General features: G+C 48.8%; 1 protein-coding gene across 2 annotated transcripts in view; it reads right to left on the bottom strand.

Annotated features, from left to right (window-relative positions):
* Window positions 1-14,584, bottom strand: part of WDR54 (WD repeat domain 54) — a 37,173-nt gene that overhangs the window by 14,626 nt on the left and 7,963 nt on the right. Inside the window, exons 3-6 of one of the 2 annotated variants that reach the window (XM_074992153.1) lie at window positions 4,821-4,883; window positions 3,930-3,996; window positions 3,412-3,468; window positions 1,683-1,810 (exon numbers count right to left, since the gene is read on the bottom strand). In XM_074992153.1, the coding sequence (XP_074848254.1) occupies window positions 1,683-1,810; window positions 3,412-3,468; window positions 3,930-3,996; window positions 4,821-4,883 (315 nt within the window). The remainder of the gene's footprint in view (window positions 1-1,682; window positions 1,811-3,411; window positions 3,469-3,929; window positions 3,997-4,820; window positions 4,884-14,584) is intronic. The other variant, XM_074992154.1, reaches the window with a different exon arrangement.

The raw sequence follows: 14,584 nt of genomic DNA on the forward strand, positions 1-14,584 counted from the left end.
ACCGGGGGTGCGGGAGGTAGAGCCTGGAGAGGGGAGGGGTTTGGGGGCAGAGGGGTAGAGCCTGGAGACGGGGCAGGGTTTGGGGATCGGGGAGGGTAAAGCCTGGAGACAGGGAGGGCTTTGGGAATCAGGGGAGTAGAGCCTGGAGACGGGGAGGGCTTTGGGGATCAGGGGAGTAGAGCCTGGAGATGGGGAGGGGTTTGGAGACGGGGAGGGGTTTGGGGACCGGTGGGTGGGTACAGCCGGGGGATGGGGAGGGGTTTGGGGATTGGGGAGGGTAGAGCCTAGAGAGGGGGAGGGGTTTGGGGACCAGGGGGGTAGAGCCTGGAGACGGGGAGGGGTTTGAGGACCGGGGGGGTAGAGCCTGGAGACAGGGAAGGGTTTGGGGATCGGGGGGTACAGCCTGAGAATCGGGGGGGCGGGAAGTGGAAGGTTGATGTGACATTGCTCCTTCCTGCTAAAGAGCCTGTTCCCAAGCACAGTGTTTTCCTTGTCCTCATTTGCTCTCCAACCCAGGTATGAAAGTAACAGACTTTCTAGCTGGTACAAATCATTACGGGTGGTGCCCTTAAAAGAGGGGTGACAAAAGGCCGGTTTGATGTTACTCATTAAGGATGGTCTCAGATTCACGTGCATTGTGGTTCTTGAAGGACTGATGTTGTAAGCAAATTTGACAACATGGCTTTTCTCGCTGCAGACCCCTGGGGCGTACTGATCTCGCTGGTTTGGCTGCGGACCCCTGGGGCGTACTGATCTCGCTGGTTTGGCTGCGGACCCCTGGGGCGTACTGATCTCGCTGGTTTGGCTGCAGACCCCTGGGGCTTACTGATCTCGCTGGTTTGGGGTGTAATGATCTGAAGGGAGAGAAATCTTTACCCCCCAACTGAATGCTGAATATTTAACAGCATCATAAAGTTAGTCTTACAGTATGGCACTGAGACCCGGCGACTTGGCAAGCCCTTCTGGCTGAACTCCAAGTTCTCAGATGCTTTAGGCAAGCCCTGTGTATCAGACGCCAGAAAGGAGGAGGTGCAGGAGGAGGAAAGAAACACAAACAGACAAGAAACAATGGAAAAAAACTGGAGCGAGCGAGGGTGCTCCTGGAGCAGAGGCCTGCCTGAAGTGACAGAAGAGACCCTGAGCGGGAGCTGCAGGGGAAGGCAATGAGGTAGCCCAGGGCTAACAGAAGAACTGAAAGCAAGCCAAGTAAGGTGAGAAAGCCCAGCCTGTAGCAGGAAACTGCCAAGGATGGACACCGGTGGGGAAAGCCCTGTGCACCACATGGATTTGAGAGGCGTGAGAGAAGGGTTGGAGCCCCCACCCTGCAGGGACCATAGCAGCTCTGGGAGGGGGTCAGTGTCTTGGCTACGGCTGTGTTTGGGTAGGAGCAAGGAGGCAGTACTGACCCCTGGGGCACTGTACGGCCCTCCCCGCACTGCTGGCAAGCCTGGTCTTAGCTGTCTCACCCATTGGGAAGCGCATGTGACTCGACTTCCCGCCTGGGAAGGGAGGACAGCCTGGTTTCTAGCTGGCTGTGGGCATCCCCCGAGGAAGAGGGACCTAGTTAGCTGCTCCAGCGTTTGGCTGCCCAGCTGTAGTCAGGCAGTTGGCCTGGCTTGGACAGCCAACCAGTAGTGCTCAGCCTGGGAGAGGAGCCATGCGCAGTGCTGGGCGCCCCATACCGGGTTTTCACCGACCTCCGAGGCGATGTCTGTGATGGAGTCGCGATGCTCTTCCAGGACCTCGCTCAGTGTGATGTTTGTTCCCTTGCTGGGGATGTCAAACACCAGCACCAGGCCCGATGAAGTCCCTGTGAACAAGTGAGGGAGATGACACTGGCAGCCAGCTCCCAGCCCCCGCCCCTCTGTTTGAGGAACCAGCCTATGAGTCTTCGACCCCCGGGAACCACCCTCCCATGCCCACTCCAGACCAGGCCCTCCCACTCCCCCCAGCCCTCACCTCAGTAGCCTCTCCAGGTTGAGGAGCAAACCCAGCAGGTGCTTGAAGAGACCCGTCTTTCTACCCTCTTGGGCCCACATGTCCCACAGAGCGCAGCTGCCATGAACCATAGGTCGTTAGCATGAGTGAGTAGTGGGAATGGGTGGCATGAGTGAAGTGACAGGAAGTGGGCTGAAGAGAGGCTGTCCTGAGCCAGCGCCCTGGTGGATTATGGCCTTGTTCATCGCTGAGGGTCTGAGCCAGTGCCCCGGTGGATTATGGACTTGTTTACAACTTTGAGAACAAAATTGTGTGTGCTGAGAAAAGCAAAAGAAGGCCAGTTCCCAGATAAAACAGTAAACAAGGAGGCAGGCAGAATTGGGGTGATGGAAGCAGATGTTCCAAAATTGGCCCTGGGCAAGCACCCCACCTGGATTGAGGGGTACGACCAATGAAGCAAACAGCTCTCTTTCTAGACTGCCTCCTACCAAGAAGATAAATATTACCACAATTTGCCACATAAGTCAGAGTCCATCAGGTCAGCATATTTGGGTGATGTGCATGTCAGACACTCGCCTCAATCAACTAATCAACATTACAGGAGACCCCGACATAAGCGGCGATTGCGCTCTTGCGCAACCTCACGTAAGTCAAATTTCGCATGACTCGGGGGAGCCAGGAAACTGACCTGCATAGCAGCTCTGATCAGTTTCCTGTCTTCTGCCAGTGGGCAGCCCAGAGTCAGGCTCTCAGCTGTAGCCACTGACCAGAGCCGGGAAACTGAGCAGCGCAGCAGCACTGGTCAGTTTCCCCGCTCCTATGAGTAGGGAGAAGCAGGCGCCTGACTTGACTGCTGGCCACAACTCACAGGAGCCGGGAAACTGAGCAGCGTTGCTGCACTGGTCAATTTTCCAGCTCCCCTGAGTGGCGGGCAGCCTGGAGCCAAGCGCCAGCTCCCCGCCGCTCAGAGCTGTGTCAACCCAAGATTTGCACAACTTGAGTGAGCGTATCTCGGGGTTCTACTGCACCTGGGGTCTGGCCAGTCTCGAAGGGTGAGTGAGTGTATGTGTGAAGGGGTTTATGAGTGTGTATGTATTTAACTGGAATAAGAATTAGGCTGTTAAATTGGGATAAAAATTAGACCATTAACCACTCAAGCTACAAATTACTTTTGATTTGCTTTCTAATCGTTAACTATTCAATTTAAATTTTCAAACTACTAATTTAAACACATGCAATAAAAATAATTTTTGCTGTGGAAATTAATCGTTCTCTGAGTTCTTGTGTGGGACCTGCTGCCAGCCTGATCAATTGTGCAGCAATGCCTGTTTTGTGACACAGCCCAGCCCCCTCACTCGGCAGCTGAGGGGTGACCCTCCACTTCTCATCTCCTGGTATCAGCCGATTGCGTGACCCATTACTGCAGCCATAGGTAGCACAGATCTCACCCCTTGCTCCCTTCACCCAACTCACCCACACAGATGAAGCGCTCACAGGCTGCTGCAATCCCTCGAGCAAACACTGCCTGTGCTGAAAAGAAATGAAAGTCCCATTACACCCCACAGCAGCTTTGCCCCCCTGCTCAATGAAGACCCCAGACCACAAAGAGGATGGTTTTGAAAGTTAGGGCCACTAAGTGTGGGGTGCTCAGACACCCTGATTTAAGGCTGGATCACAGAGAATTACAGGTTGCCCGGCCAGAAGAGAGCATTGGAGTTCTTGTCTAACTGCCTGTACAACATGGCAGTAGAATATCATAAAAAATCCAGGATCTCCCTTCTGCTGGCTCCCTGGGCCCAGCCTCCTACGGGCTCCTGGCTCCAAGGGTGGACTGAACCAAACGGTGACACACTGATGCACCAACACAAACTCCAGGCCCATGGTCCATCCTGCCCCTGCCCAGGAAAGCCTCCAAGGTTGTTCTTGGCAGCAGAGAGCTCTCCTCCCTAGACCACTGCTGCAGTGCTGCCCCAGCTGGGATCTCTCTGTACCTGGTGGTGGGTCTGAGACATCCAGGGCATGCCAATACACCATGACGGAGCCATCTGACTCGTACATCTGGGGAGTGAAAACAACCTGGTCAACTCAGCAGAGTCATTGCAGGCACCCATTGGGCTGGGACCCCAGCATAGGTGACACAAAGGCCTCCTTGTAACAGGTAGCTGCCCCCGATGAGCCATGGGGCCTAGGGCTAGCCAGCCCTGTTCAAGCAGCCACATCTGTGCAGGGGCCTGGGGACTGCTGTTACAGGGGGAGTGCTGAAAGCCATTGACCACCACTGTGAAGTCATTCATGAAGGGAGCGATGCATTTGGTTGCTACAATTACTTCAACCAGGGGCCACATCCATAACTCCAGCACCACTGTCCCTGGTCCATAACAAGCTGTCACCCAGCCTGAGATGGCTGGACTAACTGGGGTGACAGCCTGAACGTCCAGTGCCTTATAAAAAGGCAGAAAGAACACAGCTTGATGGCGGAGGAGTCACAGGGCCCAGGGCCAGGTGTTTTCCTGGGGAAGGAGCACAGGGAAGCAGAACTCTCTCCAGAACGCAGAGACTTTGAGGGACAGGGAGTTGAGCTTGGAGGCTGGGCGGAAGTAGGGTGTGAAGAATCTTTTGTTTGAGACTTTTGTTACTCTGGAAGGGGCCTGGACTCTGAGAATGAGCCACTTGGAGGGCTGAGCCATGTGAGACCGTGGGAGGGACGGAAAACCCTGGGGAAGGGAAACCCAGGCAGGAAGTGCTTGCAGAGCCAGGTGCTCCAGCAGGGGGTGCTATGGGATAGTCGTGTCCTCATTGACTGCCCTGCAGCTCAGGCCACTGGCCTTGTACACAGAGCTCTTCACCACAGCCCCACCCACTCCCCCCAGGCCTGCCCTTACCTGGATACCTTTCTGAAAGGTCAGGACTAGGAGAACCCGAGAAGGCAGGACACACCAGGAGGCCTGGAGGGAAAGGAGTTGTTGTAGTCCACACGGAGGAATTCTGCATTATACCTTGTCCTAGCAGCTAAAGAAGAGCTGATCACAAGGACCATGCTTATCCCATTCAGAGTGTCAAACACAACAGTCCAGAGCAGGAAGAGAGAAACTTGGTGCTTTCATCCAACCAATTCCACAAAGCAGAAAATGATTATAGGCCACATCAGCTGGAAGGGAGCCTTGAACCAGGAAAGACGCAGCTACGGACATCACACCTGATGCCAAAAAGCCACATCTGAGGAAGAAGGCTGTGCTGCTTAAAAACCAACCTGGTTTAGAGGGAAATTAAGGCAGCTGTAATATGCACCAAATGGAAGAAGGGGACATCAATAGTGTTGAAGCAAAAGACTTCTCTGTGTTTAAGTGGCTAACACTCAGCTTTATAACAAAGGAGACAGAAGCGACTGCAACAACTACCGTGGAATCTCCCTCCTAAGCGTCACTGGTAAACTGTTCGCTCGCGTCATCCTTGGCAGACTCCAGAAGATTGCTGAGAGGGTGTACCCCGAATCGCAGTGCGGATTCCGCGCAGAGAGGTCTACCGTTGACATGGTCTTCTCTCTAAAGGCAGCTGCAGGAGAAGTGCAGGGAGCAGAGGAAGCCACTCTACACAGCCTTCATCGACTTGACCAAGGCTTTTGACTTGGTCAGCAGGGATGGTCTGTTCAAACTGCTCCACAAGATAGGCTGGCCTCCACGGTTACTCAAGATGATCCAGTTGTTCCACGAAAACATGAGAGGAACCATCCAATATGACGGCGCATTATCATCGGATGCTTTCAGCATCAGGAGCAGCGTCAAACAAGGATGCGTGCTTGCTCCGACATTGTTCGGGATCTTCTTCGCACTCCTCCTGAAGCATGCCTTTGGATCTTCAACAGAGGGCATCTTGCTGCACACAAGATCCGATGGGAAACTGTTTAACCTTGCAAGGCTGAAAGCTAAGTCTAAGGTGTGAGAAGTCCTCATCAGAGACATGCTGTTTGCAGACGATGCTGCTGTCGTGTCTCACACAGAAGACCAGCTTCAAAAACTGCTGGATCGGTTCTCCAAAGCGTGCAAGGACTGTGGGCTTTCCATCAGCCTAAAGAAGATGAATGTACTTGGTCAGGATGTTGCTGAATCCCCATCAATCAGCATTGACAACTATACGTTAGAGGTTGTCCATGAGTTCGTTTACCTAGGGTCCACCATCACTGACACCCTGTCGTTGGACACTGAGCTAAATAGGAGGATCGGAAAAGCGGCCACAACTCTGTCCAGACTCAGCAAGAGAGTGTGGAATAACAACAAGCTGTACACTCACACCAAAATGCAAGTCTACAGAGCCTGCATCCTCAGCACCCTCCTTTATGGCAGCGAGACATGGACCCTGTATGCCCGCCAGGAAAAGAGGCTGAACGTCTTCCACTTGCGCTGCCTCAGGGGCATCCTTGGAATATCATGGAAGGACAGAGTGACCAACACCGCCGTCCTCGAGCAAGCTGGAATCCCAACCATGCACACCCTCCTCAGGCAGCATCGATTCCGCTGGCTTGGCCACGTCCACAGGATGAACGATGGAAGGATTCCAAATTCAGAAGGGCGAGTTGAAGATCAGACAGCTAGCAGAGGAGAAGCGAGCGCACAGAAAGCACAATAAGGACTTGCCAGACACCCACTACATCTGCAAGAGATGCAGCAAGGATTGTCACTCTCGTGTGGGTCTTTATAGTCACAACAGCCGCTGTAAATTAAGTCCTCAATTGCAACTTTAAAGGGAGCGATCCATAGTCTATGCAGACTGAAGGATGCCTACTACTACTCAGCTTTATCGAATGCAATAAGGCAACAGATGAGCCAAACTGGACACCAGTAAAACCAGGTCCAGCAAGGCTGCGTGATGTGGCTCACTCTAGTATTTTATACCCTGACACAAACAAACCCAGTGGCAGAGGCAAATAGTTAGAGAAACGTCAATCACTTTTCAAAGAGAAAACTGTTATCAGCCAGGAGGAACAGCTACCAGGGGGCTGGAGCCCCAAATCCAAAGAGTTCATTAATGCGTTCCATCGAGTTCATCCTCCTGCCACTCCCAAACAGGTCAGGAAAAGTTCAGGCTCTTGTGTGCGGGCAGAAGTAAGAAATGTGAAATGGCTTCTATACAAGATGGCTTCCAACAGAGCAATGAATGAACATAGATCAAACGTTAGAAACTGTAGACAATTCGGACAGGAAGTCAGGGACACAAAGAGAACTACATTGCCAACAGAGTTAAAAGAATCCTGACAATAGTATTGATCTATCACTAAAGGAAGTGGTAGAATTACCAACATTAATGAAAAAAAGCAGAAGTGTTCCATAAATATATTTCTGTTCTGCATTTGGGGAGAAACTCATGATGAAATCTCATCATATGGCAACAGCAATCTTTCTTTCCTGTGAGTGTCTCTGGAGGATATTAAACAGAAGCTACTAAAACTAGCCACTTTTAAATCAGCTGGTTCAGAGAAGATGCACCCAACAGTTTTTAAAAAAGCTGGCAGAGGAGCTAGTTGGACCACACATTAAAAAAAAAAGTCTTGGCACACTGTGGAAGTTCGAGAGAAAAGTTAATTTTTTGCCATTTTTTCAAAAGATAAACAGGATGAACTAGATAATTGTCAGGCTGATGGGCCTATATTTTTATCCCAGCCAAGATAATGTCTTCTGAAGGGAACAGAGGCACCCATCTGTTGTTCTGACATGTCCTCTTAAGAAGCATGCTACCTGTGAGGAGCCCATATCTGAGATGTTACAGAGGCATTGTCAAGGATTATCTGCCCTGCTGACTACTACCCCACGCTACTCATCCATGTGGGCACAAATGATAGAGCAGATTAAGTGTGACTACAGGACTCTGGGAGTATGGGTGAAGCAGCTGGGAACGCAGGTGGTATACTCCTCAAACCTTCCTGTCAAAGGTAGGGGCCCAGGCAGAGACTGGTGCATCCTGGAGGAGAATGCCTGGCTGCAAGGATGGTGTTGCCAGGAACGCGCTGGCTTCCTCGAGCATGGGTGTTATTCCAAAAAGGACTGCTAAGCAGGATGGGGTTCACCTTTTGAGGACTGGAAAGACCATATTTGGATCCAGATGGGCTAACCTAGCGAGGAGGGCTTTAAACTATGTTTGATGGGGACAGGTGACCAAAGCCCACAGGTAAGTAAAAAACCTGGAGACCTTGGAGCTGGGCTGGAAACGGGAGGGATCACGGACTACAATAGCAGAGAAACAAAGAGGGACTAGGCAGAACTGAGGGGCAAAAGCAAATCAATATCTCAGAGGCCTATATACAAAATGCAAGAAGTACAGGAATAAACAGGAAGAACTTGAAGCCCTAATAAATAAATATAATGATGACATAATTGGTATCACAAAGACTTTGTGGGATAATACACATGTTTGGAATAATGGTACAGAAGGGAGCAGCTTACTCAGGAAGGATGGGCAGGCTCAACTGGGAGGAGGTGTTGCCTTATATTTTAAAAATGTGCACACCTGGACTGAGGTGCAGATAGACACAAGAGACAGATGTGTTGAGTCTCTGGGTTAGGTTAAAAGGGGTAAAAAACAAAAACAAGAGTGATGTCATGCAAGGGTTCTACTACTGACCACCCATCGAGGTAGAAGAGGTGGATGAGGCTTTTTCTAAGCAACTAACAAAATCATCCAAAGGGCAGGATTTGGTGGCGATGGGGGACTTCAACTCTCCAGACGTATGTTGGGAAACTAACACAGCGAGGCACAGGCTATCCAACAAGTTCTTGGACGGCACTGATGACAATTTTTTATTTCAGAAGGTGCAAAAAGCTACTGGGGGAAGCAGCTTTAGATTTGGTTTTAACAAATAAGGAGGAACTGATTGAGGATTTGGAACTGGAAGGCAGTTTCAGAGAAAGTGACTATTAAATCATAGGCTGTGGCCACACGTGGCCAAAACTTTGACATGGCCGTGCTAATGGCCATTTGGAAGATTCTAATGAGGTACTGAACTGAATATTCAGTGCCTCATTAGCATCAGGACACTTCCAGCTGTGTCGCTTCAAAAGCGACACTTTTGAACGTACGCGGCTTAGCATGGCTACACGCGGGTTCTTTTCAAAAGGACCGCGCACATTTCGAAATCCCCTTATTCCCCTCACCTGAGATGAATAAGGAAATTTCGAAATGTGTGAGGTCTTTTCAAAAAGGACTCCCGTGTAACCATGCTGAGCCTCATACGTTCAAAAGTGGTGCTTTCAAAGCACCACGGCCAGAAGCGTCCTAATGCTAATGAGACGCTGAATAATCAGTTCAGCGCCTCATTAATAATCTTCGAAATGGCCATTAGCATGGCCATTTTGAAGTTTTGGCCAAGTGTGGCCACAGCCATAGAGTTCACACTTCTAAGAAATGGCGAAAGGGAGAACAGCAAAATTGAGTCAATGGATTTCAGGAAGGCAGATCTTAATAAACTCAGAGAGCTGGTAGGTAAGGTCTCATGGGAAGCAAGACTCAGAGGAAAAACACTTAAAGAGATCTGGCAGTTTTTCAAAGAGACATTATTAAGGCCCCAAAAGCAAACTATACCGCTGCATAGGAAAGATAGAAAGTATGGTTAAAAAAAAAAAAAATTGGCTTAGTCAGGAGATCTTGCACGATCTCAAAATAAAAAAGAAGTCATATAAAAATGGAAATTAGGAGAAATTACAAAGGATGCATTGCTTGCTTATTTTCATGTATCCAGGGGCAAGATTAGAAAGGCAAAGGCACAAAACGAGATTAAACTGGCTCGAGACATTAACAAAAAGACATTCTATAAATACATTAAAAGCAAGAGGAAGAACAAGGATAGGGTAGGTCCACTGCTCAGTGAAGAGGGAGAAACAATATCAGGAAACCTGGAAATGGCAGAAGTGCTTAATGACTTTTGTTTTGGTCTTCACCAAGAAGTCCAATGCAGAAATCCCTAACATGGTGAATACTAGTGGGAAGGGGGTAGGTTCAGAGGACAAAAAAAAAAAAAAAATTACTTAGAAAAATTAGATGCCTGCAAGTCACCAGGGCCTGATGAAATGCGTCCTAGAATACTCAAAGAGCTGATAGAGGAGGTATCGGAACCTTTAGCTACCATCTTTGAAGAGTCCTGGAAGTCAGAAGAGATTCCAGAAGACTGGAAAAGGGCAAACATAGTGTCCATCTATAATAAGGGGAAAAAGAACAATCCAGGAAACTACAGACCAGTCAGTTTAACTTCTGTGCCAGGAAAGATAACGGAGCAAGTAATTAAGGAATTCATCTGCAAACATCTGGAAGAAAGTAAGGTGACAGATAACAGCCAGCATGGATTTGTGAACAACAAATCATGCCAGACTAATCGGATAGCTTTCATTGACAGATAAGTCTTGCGGATAAGGGAGAAGTGCTAGATGTAGTATACGTAGACTCTAGTAAGGCATTTGATACAGTCTCACATGCTCTTCTCATCAATAAACTAGGTAAACACAACTTAGATGGGGCTACTATAAGGTGGGTGCAAAAGTGGCTGGATAACCTTTCTCAGAGAGTAGTTATTAATGGTTCACCATCACACTGGACGGGCATAACAAGTGGGGCTCCACAGGGGTCTGTTTTAGGACTGGTTCTATTCAATATCTTCATCAACGATTTAGATATTGGCACAAAGAGTACACTTATTAAGTTTGCAGATGATACCAAGCTGGGAGGGCTTACAACTGCTTTGGAGGATAGGGTCACAACTGAAAATGATCTGGGCAAACTGGAGAAATGGTCTGAGGTAAACAGGATGAAGTTTAATAAGGACAAATGCAAAGTGCTCCACTTGGGAAGGAACAATCAGGTTCATACATACAGACTGGGAAGCAACTGTCTAGGAAGGAGCACTGTGGAAAGAGATTTAGGGGTCACAGTGGACCACAAGTTAATAAGAGTCAACAGTGTGATGCAGTTGCAAAACAGCAAACCTGATTGTGGGATGCATTAACAGGAGAGTTGAGAGCAAGACATGGGAAGTCATTCTTCCACTCTGCTCAGTGCTGATTAGACCTCAGTTGGAGTATTGTATCCAGCACTTGGCACCACATTTCAAGAAAGATGTAAAGAAATTGGAGAAGGTCTAGAGAAGAGCAACAAGAAAGATGAAAGGTCTAGAGAACACGAACTATGACGGAAGTCTGAAAGAACTGGGCTTGTTTACTTTAGGAAAGAAAAGACTTAGAGGGGACATGATAGCTGTTTTCAAGTACCTTAAAGAGGGTTACACGGAAGAGGGAGAAAAATTGTTCTCCTTGGCCTCTGAGGATAGGACAAAGAGCAACGGGCTTAAACTACAGCAAGGGAGGTTTAGGTTGGACATTAAGAAAAACTTGCTACCTGTCACGGTGGTCAAACACTGGAATAAACTACCTAGGGAGGTTGTGGAATCTCTACCACTGGAGACATGTAAGAGCAGGCTAGACAGACATCTACTGGGGATGGTCTACACCAGCGGTTCCCAATCTTTTCAAGACGATGACCCATTTTGACAATTCAGTAAGACTTTGTGACCCAAGGCAATTCAAAAACGGGGTGTTGGGGGGTGTTCTCCCCAGGGAATTTTTTTTTTTTTTTTTTATAAATCTTGATTCCCAACCCCCATCTCCAGGCTTAAACCCCTCAAAGCCGCAAACTGCCCCCAGGCTTAAACCCCTCCCAACCCCAAATCACCACCCACCCGCAGGCTTAGACCCCTCACAGCCCCAAACTGCCCCCAGGCTTAAACCCCTCACAACCCCCAAACACGCCCCCCAACTACCTCACACAAGTGCCGCTGCTGCCGCCTGCTGCTTCTGTGCCAGGCTGCCACTGCTTCCTTCCCGTGGCCCCCCTCAGCCCTCCTACTCCCTTCCACCCCCCTGACAACTGTTACATCAGTTCAACTGAGTTCCATTTCAGCGCAACAGGGCAGGGACTGGGAGCCGGAGGAGTGAATGGCAGCAGCCGTGGGAGCTACAAATGGCCCCTTAAAGACCCACATGTGGCTTGGACATGCCCAGCCAATGACCCTTAGAAAATCCAATGGCAACCTATGTTTGAGTCCCGACTCACAGGCTGGGAATCCCTGGTCTAGACGGTGCTCGGTCCTGCCATTAGGACACGGACTGCACTCGATGACCTCTCAAGGTCCCTTCCAGTTGTAGTGTGCTATGATTGGGGTAACTAACAGAGTAGTCAGTAACTAACAAACCAAAAGAAGATACTATAATTAATTCAACTTTGGGGGAAAAAATCCTGTCACACTAACTTATCTTCTTTTACATAAAAATACAAAATTGGCTGATAAATGTAATAGTGTTGATGTAATACATTTAGACTCCTGCAAATTGTTTGAGCTGATACAACAAAATGTTTTAATTAAAAACTAGAATTACATAAATTAACGTGTCAAACACTAAAAACTGGCTAACTGGTAGGCCCCGCAGTATAACTCTAAATGAGGAATAGTAACGTTGGCTATGTCCACATTGTGCCATTACCTTGGAATAAGAGATGTAATTTGCGCTATGCAAAGTGCATATTCTATTTTGAAATACCAGGCTATTTCCAGGCATCCTTTGCTCCTCCCGCAACAAGGGGTAGAGGGATGCCAAAATAGCGCACATGGTATTTTGAAAAATATTTTGAAACACCAAGCGCATGTCCTACTTGCGGAATTACTATTTTGGGATACCTTGGTATCCAGAAATAGCTCCACAGTGTGAGTATAGTCAAGTAGATGTATTTCTGTGGGGAGAGGGGAGTTCTGCAGGCACTCCTGGCCCCTACATTATTTAACATGTTTATTGGTGACCTGGAAAATACCATAATCTTCACTGATAAAATCTGCAGATGACACAGAAATGTAAGGGAGTGATAAATAACAAAGAGGACAGGTCACTGACTCAGAGCAATCTGGAACTCTTGGTAAGCTGGAAGCCACCAGCAATGTTTGTTTGGATATGGCTAAATGCAGAGATTGGGGAACAAAGACTATAGGCGGTACTTGCCGGCAGTGGCTCAGAAGAAGATTTTGGGATTGTGGTAAATAATCAGCTGGACACAAGCTCCATGTGTGACAATGTGACCAAGCTCTAACACATAAGAAGGAATCTCGAGCTAGAAGACAGCAGTTGTTTGACCAGGCTATATTCAGCATTGTTCTGACTGCTGCTGAAGCACTGTGTCCAGCTCTGGTCTCCACAATTCAAAAAGGCTGTTGATAAATTGGGAGGGGACTCAGAGAACAGACACTGGAATGATCCCAGGATGAGGACACCTTACAGCAGCGGCTCCCAACCTTTTCCCTAGCATGGACCCCCAGTAACCCCCGCAACCGTTCGTGGACCCCCATCAAAGCCAATTCTATTTTCTATTATCATTTTTTTTTCCTTTTCCCTTTCCCCCCACAGATCCCCTGAAATACCCTTGCAAATCACCAGGGGTCTGTGGACCCCAGGTTGGGAGCCACTGCTTTACAGTGATAGATTGGGCTCTTTGAGTCTATTTGGCTAAAACAGAAAGTTAAGAGATCATCATCAACAACCGTGGGCTCAGCGCCCATTGGTGTTTGATGCCTCCCTCACTACTTCCTTCCATCTTTCCCTGTCCAGTGCGGGGTGCCTTCGTTTCTGTAGACTAGCTCTGCACCAATCTGCTACATCATCTGTCCATTCTCTGTGGGGTCTGCCTCTCCTATTCAAACTGTCCATTATGCCGAATACCAGGGTCTTGATTTTTCATTCGTTGTTCATTCTGCAGATGTGCCCTAATACCTGTAACTTCCGTTGTATAACCCTCTGTGATGGAGTGGGGGGAGTGCAAATGCGAGACTCAGGCTGGATGTGAGAGACGAGACGAGCAGCTCCCAGTGGCTAAGGATGACCCTGGGGCTACAACTGGCAGGTAACACCTCTGCCCTGAACAAAGAGGAGGAAGGAGCTGAGCTGGGTTTTTGAATCGGGGGGGTGGCAGTTAGAGGCTAGGGAAAGGGAGAGCTGGAAGGCAGCCAGCCTGAGGAGGGGGAAAGCTACACCCCAGAGGGGCACCCCTTGGGCTCTTCTCCCCAGGACAGGTTGGAAGGACTGTCTCTGACTGTTGTACTGACGCTTCTGTGAGAAACTGGGCATCTGTTGCCTAATAAACCTCCTGTTGTAACTGCTGAGTGACAGTCACTCCTGCCAGCGGACGGGGTGCAGTGCATGGGAACCCCGGAACCCCATCACACCTTCCGCAGTAGGCTCTCTTTCGGCTGTATCTTCCTATATAACCCCTCGTTGGCGACCTTCTGCATCCATCCTAGTCTCAGGATCTTTCTGTAACAACTTCTCTCAAATGCCAATATCCTTCTCTTCGAATTTTTCATTATCACCCATGTCTCACATCCACACAACATGTTGCTGAATACATGTTTTCAAGACACTCAGCTTTGTTTCTAAGTTACTCACTTTGCTTGTCCAAAGTTAAGAGAGGATTTGATTAAAGTACCTACATGGGGAACAAATACTTAGTAATGGGTTATTTAATCCAAAAGAGGAAGATGTAACATAATCCAATAGCTAGAAGCTGGCACTAGAGATGTTCAACGTGGGAAGATGCACATTTGTAACAGTGAGCATTAGTAACTACTGAA

This window comes from Carettochelys insculpta, chromosome 4, assembly GCF_033958435.1.
Source record: "Carettochelys insculpta isolate YL-2023 chromosome 4, ASM3395843v1, whole genome shotgun sequence".
Lineage (NCBI taxonomy): Eukaryota > Metazoa > Chordata > Testudines > Carettochelyidae > Carettochelys > Carettochelys insculpta.